The 24,785-nt window shown below is 40.3% G+C and overlaps 1 protein-coding gene across 2 annotated transcripts in view; it reads left to right on the top strand.

Annotated features, from left to right (window-relative positions):
- LOC101105481 (guanylate-binding protein 1-like) overlaps window positions 1–20,881 on the top strand; it is a 34,374-nt gene extending 13,493 nt beyond the window's left edge. For both annotated transcript variants that reach the window (XM_060411503.1, XM_060411506.1), the window contains exons 2-12: window positions 1,972–5,025; window positions 7,964–8,163; window positions 10,780–10,907; window positions 12,070–12,179; window positions 12,476–12,672; window positions 13,277–13,519; window positions 14,335–14,615; window positions 16,524–16,736; window positions 17,380–17,482; window positions 17,725–17,918; window positions 19,270–20,881. In XM_060411503.1, coding sequence (XP_060267486.1) covers window positions 4,937–5,025; window positions 7,964–8,163; window positions 10,780–10,907; window positions 12,070–12,179; window positions 12,476–12,672; window positions 13,277–13,519; window positions 14,335–14,615; window positions 16,524–16,736; window positions 17,380–17,482; window positions 17,725–17,918; window positions 19,270–19,386 — 1,875 coding nt within the window. In that variant the 5' untranslated portion in view covers window positions 1,972–4,936 and the 3' untranslated portion in view covers window positions 19,387–20,881. The remainder of the gene's footprint in view (window positions 1–1,971; window positions 5,026–7,963; window positions 8,164–10,779; window positions 10,908–12,069; window positions 12,180–12,475; window positions 12,673–13,276; window positions 13,520–14,334; window positions 14,616–16,523; window positions 16,737–17,379; window positions 17,483–17,724; window positions 17,919–19,269) is intronic.
- Window positions 20,882–24,785: the final 3,904 nt, after the last annotated feature.

Genomic DNA, 24,785 nt, shown 5'->3' with positions numbered 1-24,785 from the left:
CCTTTAGAAACAGCCCAGGTTCACTAGGTTCAATGTGTTGGTGCCAACTCGAGGATGCCTTACACCTTAGGACAGAATTCAGTCCCACCACTTTATTAAAAGCTTTGTCTTTAAAGAATCTACTCTGGAGCAGTGCTAAAGTCACCATTGTTGTTCACTTTGCCCTCTCTGGGTTCTCAAGCAGCTCTGATTTTGCCTCCTGGAGACTCTTCCCCTGACTTCCTTAGCTTGGAACTAGCCCTATTCATCACCAACTGTCTGACACCTGTCTCTCTTCAGTTTCCTGCCCTTGGTTCCCTTCCCACTCCTCTCTCCTCACCCCTACCTCTCTTCATCTTTTTCCTGCTTCTACTTCTCCTCTACAAGATGGGAGAAAAGAACAAAACAGAAAACTTAGATTGTATGGCTGGAAATATAGCTATTTTCTTTCAATAACTTTCTTCTCTAGCTCTGTTACTCTCTTCCTGATCTTTTAATCTTTATTTCACTTTTTTCTCCCCTCATATACACACCTGAGTTTTAGCAAAATACAGTCTTAGCAATTGTGTAGTTTATCCCCACTTAGTTGGAGGCTAATTTATTGTGATTTAGGTCATACCTGAATGGACTAGTGGTTTTCCCTACTTTCTTCAATTTAAGTCTGACTTTGGCAATACGGAGTTCATGATCTGAGCCACAGTCAGCTCCTGGTCTTGTTTTTGCTGACTGTATAGAGCTTCTTCAAATTTGGCTGCAAAGAATATAATAATCTGATTTTGGTGTTGACCATCTGGTGATGTCCATGTGTAGAGTCTTCTCTTGTATTGTTGGAAAAGGGTGTTTGCCATGACCAGTATGTTCTCTTGGCAAAATTCTACTAGCCTTTGCCCTGCTTCATTTCGTAATTCAAGGCTAAATTTGCCTGTTATTTCAAGTGTTTATTGACTTCCTACTTTGGCATTCCAGTCCCCTATAATGAAAAGGACATCTTTTTTGGGTGTTAGTTCTAGAAGGTCTTGTAGGTCTTCATAGAATCATTCACCTTAACTTCTTCAGCGTTACTGGTTGGGGCATAGATTTGGATTACCATGATATTGAATGATTAGCCTTGGAGACAAACAGAGATCATTGTATCGTTTTTGAGATTGCATCCAAGTACTGCATTTTGGACTCTTTTGTTTACTATGATGGCTACTTCATTTCTTCTAAAGGGACTCTTGCCCACAGTAGTAGATATAATGGTCATCTCATCCCCTGTTTGACCACTTCCAATTTGCCTTGATTCATGGACCTAACATTCCAGGTTCCCATGCAATATTGATCTATACAGCATTGGACCTTGGCTTCCATCACCAGTTACATCCACAGCTGGGTGTTGTTTTTGCTTGGCCAGTATGAAAAGACAAAATGATAGGATACTGAAAGAGGAACTCCCCAGGTCAGTAGGTACCCAATATGCTAAGGGAGATCAGTGGAGAAATAACTCCAGAAAGAAGGAAGGGATGGAGCCAAAGCAAAAACAACACCCAGTTGTGGATGTGATTGGTGATAGAAGCAAGGTCCGATGCTGTAAAGAGCAATATTGCATAGGAACCTGGAATGTCAGGTCCATGAATCAAGGCAAATTGTAAGTGGTCAAATAGGAGATGGCGAGAGTGAATGTCGACATTCTAGGAATCAGTGAACTAAAATGGACAGAAATGGGTGAAATTAACTCAGATGACCTTGTATCTACTACTGCAGGCAGTAATCCCTTAAAAGAAATGAAGTAGCCATCATGGTCAACAAAAGTCTAAAACGCAGTACTTGGATGCAATCTCAAAAACGACAGAATGATCTCTGTTCGTTTCCAAGGCAAACCATTCAATATCACAGTAATCCAAGGCTATGCCCCAACCAGTAATGCTGAAAAAGTTGAAGTTGAATGGTTCTATGAAGGCCTATAAGACCTTTTAGAACTAACACCCAAAATTGATGTCCTTTTCATTATAGGAGACTGGAATGCAAAAAAAGGAAGTCAAGAAACACCTGGAGTAACAGGCAAATTTGGCCTTGGAGTACGGAATGAAGCAGGGTAAAGGCTAATAGAGTTCTGCCAAGAGAACATACTGGTCATGGCAAACACCCTCTTCCAACAACACAAGAGAAGACTCTACACATGGACATCACCAGATGGTCAACATCAAAATCAGATTGATTATATTCTTTGCAGCCAAAGATAGAGAACCTCTATACAGTCAACAAAAAAATGACCAGGAGCTGACTGTGGCTCAGATCATGAACTCCTTATTGCCAAATTCAGACTTAAATTGAAGAAAGTAGGGAAAACCAATAGTCCATTCAGGTATGACCTAAATCCAATCCCTTATGATTATACAGTGGAAGTGAGAAATAGATTTAAGGGTCTAGATCTGATAGATACAGTACCTGATGAACTATGGGTGGAGGTTTGTGACATTGTACTGGAGACAGGGATCAAGACCATCCCCATGGAAAAGAAATGCAAAAAAGCAAAATGGCTGTCTGAGGAGGCCTTACAAATAGCTCTGAAAAGAAGAGAAGCGAAAAGCAAAGGAGAAGAGGAAAGATATAAGCATCTGAATGCAGAGTTCCAAAGAACAGCAAGAAGAGATAAAAAAGCCTTCCTCAGCGATCAATGCAAAGAAATAGAGGAAAACAACAGAATGGGAAAGACTAGAGATCTCTTCAAGAAAATTAGAGATACCAAGGGAACATTTCATGCAAAGATGGGCTCAACAAAGGACAGAAATGGTATGGACCTAACAGAAGCAGAAGATATTAAGAAGAGGTGGCAAGAATACACAGAAGAACTGTACAAAAAAACGATCTTCACGACCTGGATAATCACGATGGTGTGATCACTCATCTAGAGCCAGATATCCTGGAATGTGAAGTCAACTGGGCCTTAGAAAGCATCGCTACAAACAAAGCTAATGGATGTGATGGAATTCCAGTTGAGCTATTTCAAATCCTGAAAGATGATGCTGTGAAAGTGCTCCACTCAATATGCCAGCAAATTTGGAAAACTCAGCAGTGGCCACAGGGCTGGAAAAGGTCAGTTTTCATTCCAATCCCAAAGAAAGGCAATGCCAAAGAATGCTCAAACTACCACACAATTGCACTCATCTCACAGGCTAGTAAAGTAATGCTTAAAGTTCTCCAAGCCAGGCTTCAGCAATACGTGAACCATGAACTTCCAGATGTTCAAGCTGGTTTTAGAAAAGGCAGAGGAACCAGAGATCAAATTGCCAACATCCGTTGGATCATGGGAAAAGCAAGAGAGTTCCAGAAAAACATCTATTTCTGCTTTATTGACTATGCCAAAGCCTTTGACTGTGGATCACAATAAACGGCGGAAAATTCTGAGAGAGATGGGAATACCAGACGACCTGACCTGCCTCTGGAGAAACCTATATGCAGGTCAGGAAGCAACAGTTAGAACTGGGCATGGAACAACAGACTGGTTCCAAATAGGAAAAGGAGTACATCAAGGCTGCATATTGTCACCCTGCTTATTTAACTTACATGCAGAGTACATCATGAGAAATGCTGAAGTGGAAGAACACAAGCTGAAATCAAGACTGCGGGGAGAAATATCAATAACCTCAGATATGCAGATGACAGCACCCTTATGGCAGAAAGTGAAGAGGAACTAAATAGCCTCTTGATGAAAGTGAAAGAGGAGAGTGAAAAAGTTGGCTTAAAGCTCAACATTCAGAAAACAAAGGTCATGGCATCTGGTTTCATCACTTCATGGGAAATAGATGGGGAAACAGTGGAAACAGTGTCAGACTTTATTTTTTTGGGCTCCAAAATCACTGCAGATGGTGACTGCAGCCATGAAATTAAAAGACGCTTACTCTTTGGAAGAAAAGTTATGACCAACCTAGACAGCATATTGAAAAGCAGTGACATTACATTGCCAACAAAGGTCCTTCTAGTCAAGGCTGTGGTTTTTCCAGTGGTCATGTATGGATGTGAGAGTTGGACTGTGAGGAAAGCAGAGCACTGAAGGATTGATGCTTTTGAAGTGTGGAGTTGGAGAAGACTCTTGAGAGTCCCTTGGACTGCAAGGAGATCCAACCAGTCCATTCTGAAAGAGATCAGCCCTGAAATTTCTTTGGACGGAATGATGCTGAAGCTGAAACTCCAGTACTTTGGCCACCTCATGCGAAGAGTTGACTCATTGGAAAAGACTTTGATGCTGGGAGGGATTGGCGGCAGGAGGAGAAGGGGACGACAGAGGATGAGATGGCTGGATGGCATCACTGACTCAATGGACGTGAGTCTGAGTGAACTCCGGGAGTTGGTGATGGACAGGGAGGCCTGGCGTGCTGCGATTCATGGGGTCACAAACAGTCAGACCCGACCTAGCGACTGAACTGAACTGATCTGTCTCTTCATTCTTCCTGGAGTTATTTGTCCACCAATCTTCAGTAGCATATTGGGCACCTGCTGACCTGGAGAGTTCATCTTTCAGTGCCCTATCTTTTTGCCTTTTCATAATGTTCATGGGATTTTCAAGGCAAGGATACTGAAGTGATTTGCCATTCCCTTTTCCAGTGGACCACATTTTGTCAGAACTCTCACCCTGACCCATCTATCTTGGGTGGCCCTACACGGCAGGGCTCATAGTTTCATTGAGTTAGACAAGGCTGTGGTCCATGTGATTAGACTGGTTAGTTTTCTGTGACTGTGGTTTTCATTCTGTCTGCCCTCTGATGGAGAAGGATAAGAGGCTTATGGAAGCTTCTTGATGGGAGAGACTGACTCAGAGGGAAACTGGGTCTTGTTCTGATGGGCGGGGCCATGCTCAGTAAATCTTTAATCTAATTTTCTGTTGATGGGTGGACCTGTGTTCCCTCCTTACTATTTACCTGGAGCCAAACTATGGTGGACATAATGAAGATAATGGTGGCCTCCTTCAAAAGGTCCTATGCATGTACTGCTACACTCAGTGCCCCCAACCATGCAGCAGGCCACCACCAACCCACGCCTCCACTGGAGACTCCTGGACACTCACAGGTAAGTCTGGGTCAATCTCCTGTTTGGTCATTGCTCCCTTCCCCCAGGTCCTGGTGCACGCAAGGTTCTGTCTGTGCCCTAAAAGAGTCTATTTCCCAGAATAGAGTTCCAAAGAATAGCAAGGAGAGATAAGAAAGCCTTCCTCAGTGATCAGTCCAAAGAAATAGAGGAAAACAATACAATGAGAAAGACTAGAGATTTCTTCAAGAAAATTAGAGACACCAAGGGAACATTTCATGCAACGACAGGCTCAATAAAGGACAGAAATGGTATGGACCTAACAGAAGCAGAAGATATTAAGCAGAGGTAGCAAGAATACACAGAAGAACCATACAAAAAGATCTTCACAACCCAGATGATCACAATGGTGTGATCACTCACCTAAAGTCAGACAGCCTGGAATGCAAAGTCAACTGGGCCTTAGGAAGCATCACTATGAACAAAGCTAGTGGAGGTGATGGAATTCCAGCTGAGCTGTTTCAAATCCTAAGAGGTGACGCTGTGAAAGTGCTGCTCTCAATATGCCAGCAAATTTGGAAAACTCAGCAGTGGTCATGGGGTTGGAAAAGGTCAGTTTTCCTTCCAATCCCCAAAAAAGACAATGCCAAAGAATGCTCAAACTACCGCACAATTGCACTCATCTCACATGCTAGTAAAGTAATGCTCAAAATTCTCCAAGCCAGGCTTCAGTAATACATGAACTGTGAATTTCCAGATGTTCAAGCTGGTTTTAGAAAAAGCAGAGGAACCAGAGATCAAAATGTCAACATCGCTCGATCATTGAAAAAGCAAGAGAGTTCCAGAAAAACATCTATTTCTGCTTTATTGACTATGCCAAAGCCTTTGACTGTGTGGATCACCAAAAACTGTGGGAAATTCTTAAAGAAATGGGAATATCAGACCACCTAATCTGCCTCTTGAGAAATCTGTATGCAGGTCAAGAAGCAACAGTTGGACCTGGACATGGAACAACAGACTGGTTCCAATAGGAAAAGGAGTCTGTCAAGGCTGTATATTGTCACCCTGTTTATTTAACTTCTATGCAGAGTATATCATGAGAAATGCTGGGCTGGATGAAGCACAAGCTGGAATCAAGATTACTGAGAGAAATATCAATAACCTCAGATATATAGATGACACCTCCTTATGGCAGAAAGTTAAGAAGAACTAAAGAGCCTCTTGATGAAAGTGAAAGAGGAGAGTGAAAAATTTGGCTTGAAGCTCAACATTCGGAAAACTAAGATCATGGCATCTGGTCCCATCACTGTATGGCAAATTGATGGGAAAAGAGTAGAAACAATGGCAGACTTTATTTTTTGGGAGCTCCAAAATCACTGCAGACAGTGATGGCAGCCATGAAATTAAATGATGTTTACTTCTTGGAAGAAAAATTATGACCAACCTAAATAACATTAAAAAGCAGAGACATTACTCTGCCAGCAAAGGTTCATCTAGTCAAGGCTATGGTTTCTCCTGTAGTCAGGTATGGATGTGAGAGTTGGACTCTAAAGAAAGCTGAGTGCCAAAGAATTGATGCTTTTGAACTGTGGTGTTGGAGAAGACCAGTCCATCTTAAAGGAAATCAGTCCTGAATATTCATTGGAAGGACTGATGTTGAGGCTGAAACTCCAATACTTGGCCACCTGATGTGAAGAACTGACTCATTTGAAAAGACCCTGATGCTGGGAAAGATTGAGGGCAGGAGGAGAAGGGGATGACAGAGGATGAGATGGTTGGGTGACATCACCGATTCGATGGGCATAAGTTTGAGTAAATAAACTCCGGGAGTTGGTAATGGACAGGGAGGCCTGGCGCATTGCAGTCCATGGGTTACAAAGAGTTGGACGTGACTAAGTGACTGAACTGAACTGAATTTGTTGTGAAGCTAATGAATTTTAAGTTTTAGAGCCCCTTGTTTCTACAAGCCCACAGCAAGCTTTTGGAAGAGCTTTAAGCCATGTATTTCACAAGGTTACAGACTTTTATAATATTTGCTGAAGTCAGTTCCACTTATAGGAAAGAAGTTTGAGAAAATCTGTGGACTATTATTTCAGTAGAAATAAGGATAGCTAATGAGAAAATGCATTTCAAATCATTAAAAATTGTTCAGAGACATATATCAATTGATGAACCTTTATTCATGAAATTCTTTATTCATAGTAAGAATTAATGAATAAAAAATAAATATTCACTCTTCACACAAAGTTAGGAAATGCAACAAATCTCTCTGAATCCTATTCTGTTTTACATTTAATGTCTAGTATAAATTGCACCTCAGTGCAGGAGACCACAGTTTGATTCCTGGGTCAGGAAGATCCACTGGAGAAGGGATAGGCTACCCACTCCAGTATTCTTGGGTTTACCTGGTGGCTCAGCTGGTGAAGAATCTACCTGCTATGTAGGAGACCTGGGTTCGATCCCTGGGTTAGGAAGATTCCCTGGAGAAGGGGAAAGCTATGCACTCCAGCAGTCTGGCCTGGAGAATTCCATGGATTTTATAGTCCATGGGGTCACAAAGAGTCGGACTCAACTGAGCGATTTTCACTTTCATAAATTTTTAAACGTGAATCCAAACAGAAGATTTCAATGGTAAATTAAATGAAAGATTTTGTTCATGAAGGTGATTGTATGTTGATAAGTCACTGTCATATCAATATTTTTAATGAGCTACTTTGATAACACTTTTCAAAAGGAAACAGATTTTATCTCATATATCTCACTGTTGACATAAATGGCCAGGGTTTTTTGTGACTGGCCAAAAAATTACCAGATGCATTAGGATCATCTTTCTCTTTGCTGATGTTAACTGTGTTAACTAGGCACACAGTTATATTGTGGGGATTTTGACATTCCTCCTTCTGAATGAAAAATAACCTGATGAAAACTCTTAATCTGTTTAGACTGGAAATTCTAATTCACCCCATCTCTTCCCTTGCAGGCAAGGCGACATGGCCTCAGAGGCCCACATACCAGGCCCAGAGTGCCTCATTGAGAACACTAATGGGCAACTGCTGGTGAATCCAGAAGCTTTGAAGATCCTGTCTGCCATCAGGCAGCCTGTTGTGGTGGTGGCTATCGTGGGCCCCTACCGCACAGGCAAGTCCTACCTGATGAACAAGCTGGCCGGGAAGAACAAGGGTGAGTGGCCCCAGCAGAGCCCAGCCAAGTCCCTTCTGTCCACCCACACTCCCAACATGCAGCACAGTGATGTGAGGAGAGAAAGTTAGAGACCTGGGAGGGACATTGAAAGCTAGCTTTCAGTCCACAGCTATGTTCTTATCATCACTACGACCTGTATCAGATCACAGCTCTTTGCACTTTGTCTTAGTTTCTTTCTCCAAAGCACAATTTTTCCCTTTCCTAGAAAGACAGATGTGGTAATAAAAAATAAATAATTTATGTAATAATAAACCACAAGACATTTACAGAAATATTCATGTAGTGGGAGCATTTCTATTGATCTTTAAGATGTAAAATGTTTAAATCTGTATCGGTGATTCTTATTTCTTTTCCTGTTTTTAACTGTTGTTAAGTTACACATGGGCTTCCCCAGTGGCTCAGCAGGTAAAGAATCCACCTGCAATGCAGAGATGCCAGAGACCCGGGTCTGATCCTTGGGTAGGGAAGACGCCTGGAGGAGGGCCGGGCAAGAATACATGCCAGTATTCTTGCTGGGAAAATCTCATGGTCAGGGGAACCTGGTGGGTTACGGTCCATGGAGTTGCAAAGAGTCAGACACAGCCGAAACGACTGCGCATGCCCTCATGCAGGATACACATACATGAAATTTACCACAAAATTTACCATTGTAACATTTTTAAAAATTCCGTGGTATTAAGTACATTCACACTGTTGTGTAAACATCACTAACATCCATCTCTGTAAATTTCCCCCAACAGGAATTCTATACCCCAATAAACAAAAATGCCCCAGGCTTTGACAACCACAATTCTATATTATCTATAAATTTGACCAGTCTTGGAATCTCATGTAAAGAATCATATATTATTTGTCCTTTAGTGATAGGTTTATTTCGCTGAGTGTGATGTCTTCAAGGTCCAACAATGTTGTACCATGTATCAAATTCTCTTCAATTTTAAGACTGAGTAATTGTATGTGATACCCATTTGCTTATCTAGTCATCCAATTTATGGACATTTGGGCTGTTTCCTCATTTTGGCTACTGTGAATAATGTTACTAAGAACATGGGCGTTCAAATATCTGTTCTGTCCCTGCTTTCACTTCTTTTGGGTATACACCAAGAAGTGGAATTGCTGGATCATATGATCTTCTATGCTAAGCGTTTTAAAGAACTCACCATATTATTTTCCACAGAAACTCTACCATTTTACATTCCCACCAGAAACACACAATGGTTCTAATTTCTCCACATTTTCCCCAACATTTGTTATAGTCTTTTGATAATGGCCATCCTAATGGGTATGAAGCAGTATCTCATTGTGGTTTCTTACAGTAAAAAATTTTTTAATATTATCAAATTCATTCAGTGTCAAATTTTCCAACTTCATTATAAATATCAATTAATTTTCAGGATTCACATAAGCTATATGCTATGTTTTGTTGCTTTTTTTTGAAGTACGGTTTACTTACAATATTGTGTTAGTTTTAAGCGTACAGCAAAGTGATTCAGCTATATACACATATATATTTTTTCAGGTTATTTTCCATTGCAGGTTGTTTTAATACATTGTGGTTTTGCTTAGTGCTTCCCTAATGACTAGTAATGTTGAGGATCTTTTCATGTGTTCATTGGTCTTTTGAATAATTTCTCAGGAGAAATGTGTATCAAGTCATTTGCTCATTTTTGAATTGGGTTGACCTTTAATTTATTTGTGTTAAATTGTAAGACTTATTTATATATTCTGCATATGAATCCTTTATCAGATTTATGACTAGCAAATATTTCCTCCCAATTTGTGTGTTATCTATTGAACTCTCAATAGTGTCCTTTAATCGGAGAAGGCAATGGCACCCCACTCCAGTACTCTTGCCTGGAAAATCCCATGGGTCAAGGAGCCTGGTAGGCTGCAGTCCATGAGGTTGCTAAGAGTCAGACACGACTGAGCGACTTCACTTTCACTTTTCACTTTCATGCATTGGAGAAGGACATGGCAACCCACTCCAGTGCTCTTGCCTGGAGAATCCCAGGGACGGGGGAGCCTGGTGGGCTGCCGTCTATGGGGTCGCACAGAGTTGAACACCACTGAAGCGACTTGGCAGCAGCAGCAGTGTCCTTTGATACATAAGTGTTTTAATTTGGATGAAGTCCAACTTATATATTTTTATTGCTATTTATATTTTTGGTATTTTTCCAAGAAATCTTTGCTAAATGCAATATTGTGAAGTTTTCTCCTGTATTTCTTCTATGACCTTCGTAGTTTTATTAATAGCTCTTAAGGTCTTTGATCCATTTGGGTTAAATTTTGTAGAAGGAAAGCTTTGTCTCTTTCTGTTGAATATTATGTTGGCTGTGTGTTTTTTTTTTATATGACTCCTATTATGTTGAGATTTTCCTTAAATTTCTAGCTTGTTGATTGTTTTCCTCATGAAAAGGTTTTGCATCTTTTCAAGTATTTGATATTCTAATTTTCCTATTTCTCTGATTATAAGTAAGATTAATACTTGTTGTGGTTTCAGTTTTCCTAAACTTGATTTTGTTAACTTGCATCCCAACTTCCAGAACCACCTGATAGTAGAATTCCACCCTCTCTTTTCCCCATGTCCCCTTGCAGGCTTCTCTCTGGGCTCCACAGTGCAGTCTCACACGAAGGGCATCTGGGTGTGGTGTGTGCCTCATCCTAAGAAGCCAGACCGTACTCTAGTTCTACTTGATACTGAGGGCCTGGGGGATGTGGAGAAGGTAAGGAATGAGGTTCCAGTTTGGACTAAGCCCTCGTGTCTGAATGTCCTCTACACTTTCAATTTTCCTTTAAATAAGACCTTTGTTTAATCATGTTTTTTCATTTCTGTTTATATGCTATGAAACCAAGTTAGGAACCAGGGGTTAGGAAAATATTCACAAGGAGAATCCTAGAAGAAGAGCATAGTGGTCAGTAGACAGTATCCTAATTAACAAAAAGCTATAAGCTAAGCCTGGAGAAGGCAATGGCACCCCACTCCAGTACTCTTGCCTGGAAAATCCCGTGGATGAAGGAGCCTGGTAGGCTGCAGTCCATGGGGTCGCTAAGAGTTGGACACAACTGAGTGACTTCACTTTCACTTTTCACTTTCATGCATTGGAGAAGGCAATGGCAACCCACTCCAATGTTCTTGCCTGGAGAATCCCAGGGATGGGGGAGCCTGGTGGTCTGCCATCTATGGGGTCACACAGAGTCTGTCACGACTGAAGCGACTTAGCAGTAGCAGCAGGATAAGCTAAGCCAGATAACACAGATGCATAAAGGGAGTACAGATAAACTCAAAGTGATGAATTTTATCCTGCAAAGAACTTTAGTTAGGGATTTAGGTTTCAGAGCCCCATACCCTTGGCTTTAACTTTAAAGTCTGTCAGTAACTCAGTGACTTTTTAAAATTATTTGACCTTTTAATCTCAGCTTTCTGATCTGTAAAACAGGTGTATTAGATCTACATTTGCCTCATAGTATTGTCTGGAATGTTTATAAGAAATGGGAAGTGTTAGGTGAACAACAATATCCAACTGAGATAGAAACAAGTATTAGTACCCTAATATTAAGACAATTTTTTCTGTAAAAATAAAGAGAAAAATTAAATTTAAATTACGTTTAAGACCTTTGTCTGCCCACCCACAATGACTATTTGCTTTGCAGTTATCTACCAATTATCATAAGAGGGTCTAATGAGAATCAGGGTAAAACAAAACACATCAGAAAACTATTCAAAGCCATCTTTGCTTGGATTTGGTTTTCTTTGTCACCAGTCTGGAAGAAAAAAAAAAAACAAACACAAAACTCTAGTTACATGAGCATCCTTTTACTACTGCTGATCAGGAAAGTGCCATAAGAATGAAACACAGTCCTGGTGAAATGTGTTCTGATTTCCAGGGTGACAACCAGAATGACTCCTGGATCTTCGCCCTAGCAATACTCTTGAGCAGCACTTTCGTGTACAATAGTGTGGGAACTATCAACCAGCAGGCTATGGACCAACTGCAGTATCCTTTTGGGATCCAAACCACATCAAAGTCAGAGGGGAGACCAAACTTTAAAAAACAGCTGACTAACTATGAATCCTGGTGAAACAAACATGAGAAATATAAAAAAGAATTCAACGGCAAGGGGAAAATCCTATACCCTACTGAAGAACTGATACTTGGGATCCTTGGGTTAAGAACAAGGGATCCTTGGGTTAAGAACAAAGGAGAAACAAAGGTTTTGTATGTGGAACTAATATAGGATTGGGGAGGAGTTACTGTCCATTCATGCCAGTTTTCCTTATTTTGCTACTCAGCTATGTGACGGAGCTGACAGATAGAATCAGGGCAAGATCCTCACCTGATGTGGATGGGGTTGAGGATTCAGCTGACTTTATGAGCTTCTTTCCAGACTTTGTATGGACACTGAGGGATTTCTCCCTAGACTTGAAAGCAGATGGAGAAGCCATCACAGCAGACGAGTACCTGGAGAATTCACTCAAGCTTAGGAAAGGTAAAGGGGACTTAGAATTGGTAAACAGATGACAAAACACTAAAAACTATTGTTCCTTAGTTTTCTGTCAACAGTCGTCTTCTACTTATAGTTTCTATTGCTTCTCAAGGGGTGATTACTAAGAAGTAATGCTTGTTTACTATCTGAATAATAGATTTGGCTTTAGATTATTTTTCTCCCTGTTCTAAGAATAAACTTCTTTTTCTTTCACCTTGCCCTGTGCTGTGATTAGATTGATATAATCCATGCTTAGGGCGTGTGGTGCTGTAATTAGCCAAAGAGTAGGAGTAGAATGGTCATTTATTTGAAGAAAAGAAATACAAGCATGAACCCTGCACAGTTCAGGGTTGGTAAAGGATTGCCACAGGCAAATGTTGTTCAATCTAGCCTGCCAGTTGGTTTTGTAAGTAAGATCTTATTGGAATAATGTCATACCCATTTATTTATAGTTTCTCTATGACAGATTTTAGGCTACAATAGGAGATTTGAGTACTCAGAAAAGAGACCATCTGGCTTGCAAAGTCTAAAATATTTACTGTTTGACCTTTTATGGGAAATATTTGCAAGATCCTACATTAGGCGAATTCCTTTTTTCTTCCTCCAGGTACCAGCCCGAAAGATGAAACTTTTAATCTTCCTCGACTCTGTATCCGAAAGTTCTTCCCAAAGAAGAAATGCTTCATCTTTGATCGGCCCACTGATAGGAAGAGATTGGGCCAGCTTGAGGAACTGTGTGACGATGAGCTGGATTCTGAATTTGTGCAACAAGCTGCAGCCTTCTGTTCCTACATCTTTAGCAATTCCAAAACTAAAACTCTCTCAGGAGGCATCAAGGTGGATGGCCCTCGTGAGTCCTCTTCCCAGTCTTCACTCTCACTGTTAAGACTAGAGGATGGTGTGATAGCATCCATGTAGCTTCAACTTTGAAAAGTGCACATCTACTGCTATTATCGTGATAAATTCTAGGTGGCACCAACACTTCTGATGGGTTTATTAGTCAGACTTCATAGTTGAGAAAAGACACAAAAGGCAAAGAATAAAAGCTCTGAAAGCGGACAGTTGTCCTAGTAAACTGGACCTGCCCTGTCCAACATGGCTGTCCATGGACAGGTATGTCTATCTAAATTTAAACGTAGCTAATAAAAAATATAGAAATTTAACATTCTCATCACACAGCTATGTCTCAAGGGCTCACACCTATGTGAGGCTAGTGTCTCCCACCCTGGACAGCATGCACAGAATACTTCCAACATCACAGAAAGGTCTCCTATAACGCTCTGCTAGAATAAGCAAAATGGAGGACTCATTTTGATTTGCTCCACAAATATTAATCAAATGTTTCCCATGGACTTACCAGGGTTGATAATACAGACATAAATGAGAGAGAGATGGTTTCTGGCCTAACAGTACCTGCAGATGAAGTAAATGTACTCAATAAACACAAAGGGTTCTCAACCACTGAAGTATGTATACTACCTGAGGATCTTGCCAAAGAGAAGGGTCTAAGTCAGTCAAACTGGGGCAGAGGCTGAGAGTCTGCATTTTTAGCAAGTTTTCAGCTGATGCTGTAAAATAAATGGTTGGTAATAAACAACATTAGAATTAGAATAGAGAGTTCCTCACTCTGCCTACAGTAAACATCATCATTGTTCTCTATTGTAGGTCTAGGGACCCTGGTGCAGACCTATGTCAATGCCATCAGCAGGGGGGATCTGCCCTGCATGGAGAATGCAGTCCTGGCCTTGGCTGAGATAGAGAACTCGGCCGCAGTACAAAAGGCCATTGCCCACTATGACCAGCAGATGAGCCAGAAGCTCCAGCTGCCCACAGAAACCCTCCAGGAACTGCTGGACCTGCACAGGGCCAGTGAGAAAGAGGCCACTGAAGTCTTCATGAAGAGTTCCTTCAAAGACATAGACCAATTATTTCAAAAAGAATTAGTGGTAATTTTTTTCTCCGGTTTATATATATTAGGCTCTTGTAAAGTATTACTAAAAAATGAAATACGTGTTTATTTTGTAAAAAGCAATTTTGCTAGATAAACATTATTTGTTATCATAAGAGGAACCAGTTTTATATATGATATACTTTATTACGAGGCATTGAAACTTTTTTCTTTCATGAATAAACTAATAATCTTCCCTATAATTTCATTACATGCATACAAGTAATAATCAGAACATCTAATCAAATCACAGACTCATTTTTATCAGGCTGATTGGATATTTTTGCCGTGGTCCAGCCCCGGTGGATCCAGGGAATTCGAAGGGTGGACGGCGTTGGCATGGAAAGACTTGTTTATTGATTGATATAAGATTAGACTATAGCGTAGTAGGAAGATTAAGTGGAGGAAGAGGGCTGAATAGCTTGGTTTATGTGGAAGGCCAATAAAATTCCAGACAAGGAATTTGCACCATCTACGTTGGGCCACTGGCGCCCGCTTGACTATCTAAGGGTGCCTTGCCTTAAGCTCCCTTTCGTGCGGGTCTTAACAGCCAGGGCAAGTAAGTAGACCTGGCGAGCCTCCGCGCCCCAGGTGGAGATTCAGCCTGAAGTTAAAGTAAAGAGCAGAGAGAGGGAAGGGAGAGAAGAAGAGAGAGAGAAAGACACGGGGGAGCCAGAGTCCCAAGAAACCAGGCCGAGAGACTAGTTCGAGAAACTGGTCCGAGAAGCTGGTCCCGTCCTTTATTGTTCAGAAGGCCTTTTATACGTTTGATAAAATATGGAGATCAATGGGTAACACAAAATTATGTAGCGTTCGCAACCCAGATTCTTTCCGTATATCATTTTGTATACAAAAGGTCTCAGGTGATTTACATTATCTTTTGGCCAACAGGCTTGTTAACAGTTTTTGGCTCTCTTCCTTAATGAATGTTAACTTTGTTTCCCCTGAAGTGTTTTTCTTTAATCTACATCTCCTTAAAGCACTAAAGTTACATCTCTATAGAACAAAGGTGCAGTGGGTTATAACAAAGAAGGTACTTAACTCAAAGATCTAATGTTGCTAATACCAGGTCTACTACTTGTTTTTCTATATACCAACTATGTCTAAAAATAAAGGATATGAAAATTTGGCAGCAAGTATTGACTCAACAAATGAAACCTTTAATCAGTCCTATTCTAAAGATTTTGACTCCTCGGAAGCCCCTACATTCCTAGGATGTTTTAAGCTTCCTGTGTCTCCTGAGGTCAGGAGGCCTCAAACAATCACAAGCGCAGCTGTACGAGTCCTGCAGGCAGGCTAGAAAGCCATCAGAGGGGTTTTTGGATTGAAACACTCTTTCAAATGCAGAAGACTAAAGCCCTGAATTGACTTTTTCCAGAAAATGTCAGAAGAGTGGAAAAGCAGAGCACAAAAACCAGCAGATTTTTGTTGGGGTACATGCTTAGGAATTTCCAGAGGGGTCCCTGAAGTCTGAGCACTCCTTGCGTATATCAGCTTCCTTCCTCATGACCTTGTCACGGGCAGGATTCCTCACACTGGCTTCCGGCATATTTTGGCCAAAAGAAAAGAATATTTTATTCTTAGTTATCCATGAGCAGGTTTATATTGAGTTACATTTATTCCACATGTAATCATTTGTCCAGTTGGAAAATTAGGAGTTTTCTCCAAAGATGAAGGATGTAGCTAGTAATCTCTGCTCCGAAGGTTACCCTCATGGAGAAAGGGGCTTCTGTAGAAAGTCAGGATCAAGAGGAAGGATATGATTTTGCTGCATTTCTGTGAGTTCTTCTAGTGGTCACAGACATTTTTTACTTTTGTGTTTTTGAGAAGCTTTTCCAGAAATTTGGAGGTCAAGCTAACCTCTTTTAATTCCTCTGTTTATTAATACTTATATTTTACATTAAAGGCCCAGCTAGATAAAAAGCGAGATGACTTTTGTAACCAGAATCTTAAAGCATCAGAAGATCATTGCTCTGCTTTACTGAAGGATATTTTCAGTCCTCTAGAAGAAGATGTGAAACAGGGGATTTATTTGAAACCAGGGGGCTATCGTCTCTTCATTGAGAAGATGCAAGAGCTGAAGAAGAAGTATGTTCAGGAGCCCAGAAAGGGCATACAGGTAACCAAGTTTGATTCTGGGAAGCTACTGATGCCTCCTTGAGGTGACAGTGTGATGACGTGTGTTGTACACAGATGTGCAATTACAGGACCAACATCATTCAGGCTCTCATTCTATAAACATGTACAGGGAGCCTGTTACACCAGGTATAACCAATGTGCTTATACAAGAGCATACCCTAAGTTAGCAATTGAGTTATCAACTGGATTACCAGATGTATCCAAAATTTCAAATAATGTCATCATGTATCTCTCCACCTGTGGCTGCCCCCAGCCCTACACTTCCCTCCCTCCCATTCTCCCTCTACCCACTTTATTCAGATCCACTTTCTCCACGATGCCTTTATTCTCTAACAAGCTCACCCCATAAGGGACCACAGCACCAACAGCTCCAGAATCAGAGCCCTCAGTTTACAAGCACAGAGAATCACCATTTACATGTATATCAACCTCTTAAAAAGGATTCTGCTCAGGAGGGCACCTTGCTTGGCCAGTCTGGAGCATGTGCTCAGCCCAGTGACAGGGAATCTGATCACCAGGCACACCAGGGCCAAGAGGAGCAGTTCCTAGAAGGAAAGGTGGAAAACATGAATAAGTATTTACAGTCATTTCCTACTACTATCCCCATTATGTCCGGGTCCCAGGCTGAGGAGATTCTTCAGGAATACTTGAAGTCCAAGGAGTCTGTGACTGATGTAATTCTACAGACAGACCAGACGCTCTCAGAGAAGGAAAAGTCGATTGAAGGTGAGGAGCAAGTCAAGAGACTAGACAGCCTCGAAAGCTCTTTAGAGTTCTAACTAATTCAGCTACATGAATCGAGGAGCCTTAAACTATAGCAACATGAGAAAAGATGTCTCTTATTTGCTAATATCTTTTCTGAGTAGGGTGTATGCAGCAGGTAGCAACAGTGATAGGGAATTGTAGATGGAAGAAAGAAGCAACTTGGTCTCCACATACATTTTTATTTTCCCCCTTCCTCCTGACAGTGGAACGTGTGAAAGCTGAATCTGCACAGGCTGCAGCAAAAATGTTGGAGGAAATGCAAATAAAGAACCAGCAGATGATGGAACAGAAAGAAAAGAGCCATCAGGAACATGTGAAACAACTGACTGAGAAGATGGAGAGGGAGAGGGCCCAGTTATTGGAAGAGCAGGAGAGAACTCTTGCTCTCAAACTGCAGGTATTTAAGTGCAACACCGTGAGGTTCCTGTTATTCTGTTTTCCCTCCACATTCCCTGGTCACAAATGTGGCCCCACAGTGAGAACTTGAAGGCCAGAAGAAGGACCTTGCATGCTTACTTGTCCTTTTCAATCCCTGTTTGTCTGCCTGAACTGGTCCCTACAGTGTCTTGTTACTAAAAGATTTTACTTGCAGTTATGTCATACCTAGTCTTTTATCACTGTATCTGTCAATCAAGGTAGCTGTTATCTGCTAGGCATTAAAAAAAAAAAAGGTCTTATCTGTATCAAAGCAAGACCTGTCATGTCCCTAATACTTAGGAGATGAAAGAGAGGTTCACACAACACTAAATAACTTTTATAGGGTCACAATGCTTGGGAAGATATCTGAACTGTCTTCACCACTTAGAGGGATCCATGATTTTTTTTTTTTTTTCTGTCACATCTGGTATGACCTTTAGCTATAAGAAATCCTTCATAAGCAGAAGGACTCCTTAACTCACACTGCTGTGTCTATCTGTCACTCCTACTGGTTTCCTATGCCCTGCTCCTAGTATGTGTTGAGCTGTGCAGAAATCCAGTATGGTCAAGTCTGGGACCCTGATTCCCTCACCTATATTTTGGTCCTTCTGCCACCAAGTTGTGGAAGCTTAGGCCAAATTTCCTGTTCTAAGATTCAGACAATGTATCAGATTTTGGAAATCCTTCTATTTCTGTGTTATGTGTGCATGTGTGTGTATTAAAAAATAAAAATGCATAGATAAGACTCAAAGCCAAACATTTCACTAGGTTGTCCACAAAGATTGTATACAAACAATGGGAGAAAAAATTAAGACTGCTAATTGAGATTTATCAACATATCAGGATGAACTTATATCAGGAGATACAAGTCAAAAATCTTTCTTAACTCAGGGAGACTCAGGAAAAGCAATCACAGAGATAGAAGACTTAAGATAAAGTATAATGAAAATTAATGATAGAGAAAATTTCAAGAAGAAATTAAATATTTTTGAGTAACATCAAAACTTACATTATCATATGTAAAATAGATAGCCAACGGGAATTTGCTGTATGGCTCAGGAAACTCAAACAGGGGCTCTGTATCAACCTAGAGGGGTGAGACAGGGAGGGAGATGGAAGGGAGTTTCAAAAGGGAAGGGATATATGTATACCTATGGCTGATTCATGTTGAGATTTGACAGAAAACAGCAAAATTCTGTAAAACAATTATCCTTTGATAAAAAATAAATAAATGAAAAATTAAAAAAAAATCCTTGAATGTGGAAACTAGATAGTAGTTAGAGATTTACTTAATGATATACACTATTCAATTTCCATTTGTATATTTTTAGGAACAGTCCCGACTACTACAGGAAGGATTCCAAGAAGAGACCAGACGACTTTATAATGAAATACAGAATCTCCAGAAGAAGATGAATAAACCAAAGAAGGGGTGTTTCCTAGGCTAAAGAATTAAAGAATAGAGCTTTCCTGGTCACTGTTATTCAAGGCATTACTCAAGAAGTTTAAAACTAAGAAAAGCATCACCATAGTTGATAATATTTAGGTTTCACATTTTCACTACACTAAAATTTGCAAAGACATGCAGTTCTATAATTGAAGTCATGTGCTTCTTCCTCACAATATTGTAAACTGTGTAGCAAGATGCACTTTACCTCTGTGCCAGCACAGGAGGTATCGTAAGTTGGTACCACCCTGGAACTTCTTCTTCCAGATGACCACTAGTTAGACAAGTGGATACTGAGCAAAGTCTTAGGTCAAAGTCTTGGGACATAGTTGGTCATGAGTTTGACCAAATGCACAAGAGGTTGGGAAGAACCATTCTAGCTTCTAGTAAAGGCAGTATATGGTGTACCATTGTTTCAAGACAGCACCATCTGTGAGTAGTGATGTGACTCCTGGATACCTGGAATGGGCAGTGCTTACTGGTGAATCCCAAGCTAAGGCAAATCACCTTGTATAGTGATCTAGAAGGTCTACAGAATTTCCACAGGAAGATGGAAGAAACCATTAGCATGATTATAACTTGGATCATAAATAAATGAGCTAAAAAAGGAAACTTTCCCTTCTTGTTCATTTCACCCAGATTATAATTTTGATTACTCTAATTAATAACTTTAATGGGACACTTTAGAACTTTAAGTGACACTAGACTAAACATAGTAACAGGAAGACAATTATACATTGTCTTTGTAGCCATTTAAAACTTGCAAAGATGAGCTTGAAATGATGACAGATAATGTGTTAGAAAACTGAGCTAAATTAATTATTAAATTGTTCATTACCCTGAAGTTTAGGCTACTGTTTCCCAATTCTTGAGTCACATCCCCCAAGAGAATATGGGTTGTTTCTGACTTTTTTGATCAGTAAAATAATACTATTGGTATTACTTAGGACTTTATCACAACTGTCAAAAGCCCTAGGTAAGTGCTTAAAACTTCTTAGAGCAATGAAGAATTATTTCAGTTTGGAAGTAAAAATGTAAAATGTTGAACTTTACATTTCTGATTTTTTATAGTTTTTCACCAAAAAAGTATAATATTTTCATTTATATAGCCATGATTGGCTAATGTTTTTGGAAAACCTGGGATAGTAACTATTCATGAGTATGTCCTCAACTCTGCCATAAAGCAACCACAGATGAAACACAAATGGATGGTATGCCTGTTTTCCAAGAAACCATTGTTTTAAAATTCCGCTGGCACTCAGAAGCCATAATTTGCAGACTCTTGCTTTATATAATAGAAACATTCATCAAAGTTTTTCACATCTGCTTTATGTTCCTTGCATTTGTAAGGAATATAGGGATTACATCACATATGTTAGTATTGTGAAAAAGATTATGCAGTGTTTCAAAATATTACATGATGAGAGAAAAGCAGGGAAGCAACTAATGCCACTGAATCTACATTAATAAACCTGCTTGTTCTGGTTGCCTTGGGACCTTTTTTTCCATTGAATCTTCCCTTCATTTCCCATCTGCATGGAGAATGCCTCCTTCCACAGTTAGGCAAGTGCTGATAAGTAGCAGTTTTTTACTCATAATGCAGCTTCATAGGGGACCGCGTGAGACTCAAGCATATTAAGTGGAGTATTTATGTAAATTCACTTTGTAGTTCCCACACTGCACTGCAACAAAGGAGTAAACCAAATGCATTCTTATCAGTTAAACTTCATGGTAGAAAAGAATAACTCTACATTCGAAACCTAGTAGTGGTTTCTTTGTTAATCATTTAAAAATAAGAAAATTAAAGCTAAACAAAACTAACTCCCTTTCTAGTTTTGTGCCATGAGTTTCTATACCAGATTATAAGCTATATCATTAAGTAAACTAAACTCCATACATTGCAGAATTAATGTAACTTCTATAACCTATACATTTTTATCTGCCTCTAGAAGATCAAGCAGGTATTCACAAACAGAATTTATGAGAAGGCTGAGATGAGAAATCTATATTCCTATTTGCCATCATGCAGCACTTCCTTTTCCTTATTTGTGTCCATGTTAAGAGGAGGCCAATGAAATGGAGAAGCTGGCACCATAGGACGGTGAACACTGAGTCATCACCTGAGTCCAGTTCTGAAACAGATTTTCAGTAGCATAGCAGTGAAGACTGTCTTGAAACCTCATTTCAGAACCCATAATGAGGCCATGAATGTCCAGACAAATAGGCAGGATTTGTTAGACAACAGAATTGTTCATGTATTAGCGATGTCCCTGTGGTGCATAAGGGCTTCCTATGTGGTAAACAACCTGATTCCCAATGCAGGAGACAAGAGTTCAATCCCTGGGTCAGGAAGATCCCCTGGGGAGGGGTATGGCAACCCATTCCAGTATCTCATGGACAGAGGAACCCGTCGGGCTACACACTCTACAGGGTCACACAGAGTCAGACACAACTGAAGCGACTTAGAATGCACGCAACACATGTGACGCATCAAATGAAAGACTGAGAAAGCAAAGGACATATGATGGAGGCGTGAGAACCCTAACATTTTGGGGGTGAGAAGAGGCAGGATGGGACATGCAGGCATTGGCTCTAGGAGTTCTGAGACAAGCTTATGTCTCATTTTTGTGGAGTACTTAACATGTCCTGGGCATTGTTTTAAGTCCTCAGTGGCCAGAAGTGAAAAAAGTGGATAAAATCCTTGCCCCATGCAACTCTAGTCTGGGGTCAGGCAGGTGATTATGAAACAAAGATAGTCAAAGTCCATATAGGTGTTCAGTTCAGTTCAGTTCAGTTGCTCAGTCATGTCCGACTCTTTGCGACCCCATGAATTGCAGCACTCCAGGTCTCCCTGTCCATCACCAACTCCCAGAGTTCACTCAGACTCATGTCCATCAAGTCAGTGATGCCATCCAGCCATCTCATCCTCTGTTGTCCCCTCTCCTCCTGCCCCCAATCCCTTCCAGCATCAGAGTCTTTTCCAATGAGTCAACTCTTCGCATGAGGCAGCCAAAGTACTGGAGTTTCAGCTTTAGCATCATTCCTTCCAAAGAACACACAGGGCTGATCTTGTTTAGAATGGACTGCTTAGATCTCCTTGCAGTCCAAGGGACTCTCAGGAGTCTTCCCCAACACCATAGTTGAAGAGCATCAATACTTCAGCACTCAGCTTTCTTCACAGTCCAACTCTCACATCCAAACATGACCGCTGGAAAAACCATAGCCTTGACTAGACGGATGTTTGCTGGCAAAGTAATGTCTCTGCTTTTCAATATGCTGTCTAGGTTGGTCATAAATTTTCTTCCAGGGTGCAAGCATCTTTTAATTTCATGGCTGCAGTCTCAATCTGCAGTGATTTTGGAGTCCCCAAAAATGAAGTCTGACACTGTTTCCAGTGTTTCCCCATCTATTACCCATGAAGTGATGGGACTGGATGCCATGATCTTCGTTTTCTGAATGTTGAGCTTTAAGGCAACTTTTTCACTCTCCCCTTTCACTTTCATCAAGAGGCTTTTTAGTTCCTCTTCACTTTCTGCTATAAGGGTGGTGTCATCTGTATATCTGAGGTTATCGATATTTCTCCCTGCAATCTTGATTCCAGCTTGTGCTTCATCCAGCCCAGCGTTCCTCATGATGTACTCTGCATAGAATTTAAATAAGCAAGGTGACAATATACAGCCTTGACATACTCCTTTTCCTATTTGAAACCAGTCTGTTGTTCCATGTCCAGTTCTAACTGTTGCTTCCTGACCTGCATACAGATTTCTCAAGAGTCAGGTCAGGTGGTCTGGTATTCCCATCTCTCTCAGAATTTTCCACAGTTTTTATGATCCACACAAAGGCTTTGGCATAGTCAATAAAGCAGAAAGAGATGTTTTTCTGGAACTCCCTTGCTTTTCCATGATCCAGCGGATGTTGGCAATTTGATCTCTGGTTCCTCTGCCTTTTCTAAAACCAGCTTGAATATCAGGAAGTTCACGGTTCATGTATTGTTGAAGCCTGGCTTGGAGAATTTTGAGCATTATTTTACTAGCATGTGAGATGAGTGCAATTGTGCAATAGTTTGAGCATTCTTTGGCATTGCCTTTCCTTGGGATTGGAATGAAAACATGACCTTTTCCAGTCCTGTAGCCACTGCTGAGTTTTCCAAATTTGCTGGCATATTGAGTGCAGCACTTTCACAGCATCATCTTTCAGGGTTTGAAATAGCTCTACTGGAATTCCATAACCTCCATTAGTTTTGTTCATAGTGATGCTTTCTAAGGCCCACTTGACTTCATTTCCAGGATGTAAAGACATTAGGTAAAAATGTTAGATAAAACTTTTTATTTATTGGCACTTGGTGGATGATTTGATTAAATTTAGTAAATAAGTACCATATAGCTTAGTTCCAAGCCTTTGGGCTCAGTGCTGTAGACATCAGTGACCAAATTAATGGTCATGCTTTCAAAATGTCTTTAGTCTAGTTGACAAGACCACATGTGTGCTGTCAGATTTAATAAAGTGTGATTGAAAAAGAAACAGGTTGGAGAGAGGAAGAAGATGCACTTAAATGTAATGCCTGACAAAAAGTCAGTGTTTGTTCTACTAGAAATATTTTAAGATGAAGTTTTGTTATTTTAGCTTTGTGCTAGTGGATGAAATAAATTATGTCTTTTATTTGCCTTACTTTGATAATTATTTGAATATGATATCTAAATTTATGTAGTTTTCCATTTCTGCCCAAAGAGGAGTTGGAAATCGTGTGTTTACTTTTTATTAAACTTTTAATTTTGTAATGGGGTATAGCCAGTTAACAAACAATGTGGTGATAGTTTCAGATGAACAGCAAAGGAATCCCCCAACTGACCTCCCATCCAAGCTGCCACATAACATTGAGCAGAGTTTCATGTGCTATACAGTAGGTCCTTGTTGGTTATCAATTTTAAATCTGTGTTTATCCCATCCAAACTTTTTAACTATCTCTTCCACCTGTTTTTCCTCCTGGCAACCATAAGTTTGTTCTCTAAGTCTGTGAGTCTCTTTCTCTTTTCTGAGTTAATTTGTATAATTTCCTTTTAGATTTCACATATCAGAGATATCATATGATATTTTTCCTTCTCTGTCTGATTTACTTCACTCAGTATGACAATCTATAGGGCCATCTATATATCTACAAATAACATTGTTTCATTCTTTTAATAGCTGGGTAATATTTGTGACATTGTACAAGAGAGAGGGATCAAGACCATCCCCATGGAAAAGAAATGCAAAAAGGCAAAATGGCTGTCTGGGGAGGCCTTACAAATAGCTGTGAAAAGAAGAGAGGTGAAAAGCAAAGGAGAAAAGGAAAGATATAAGCATCTGAATGTAGAGTTCCAAAGAATAGCAAGAGAGATAAGAAAGCCTTCCTCAGTGATC

This window comes from Ovis aries, chromosome 1 (assembly GCF_016772045.2).
Source record: "Ovis aries strain OAR_USU_Benz2616 breed Rambouillet chromosome 1, ARS-UI_Ramb_v3.0, whole genome shotgun sequence".
Lineage (NCBI taxonomy): Eukaryota > Metazoa > Chordata > Mammalia > Artiodactyla > Bovidae > Ovis > Ovis aries.
The sequence above is the reverse complement of the archived record's forward strand: the minus strand, read 5'-3'. Positions and strand labels throughout refer to the sequence as shown.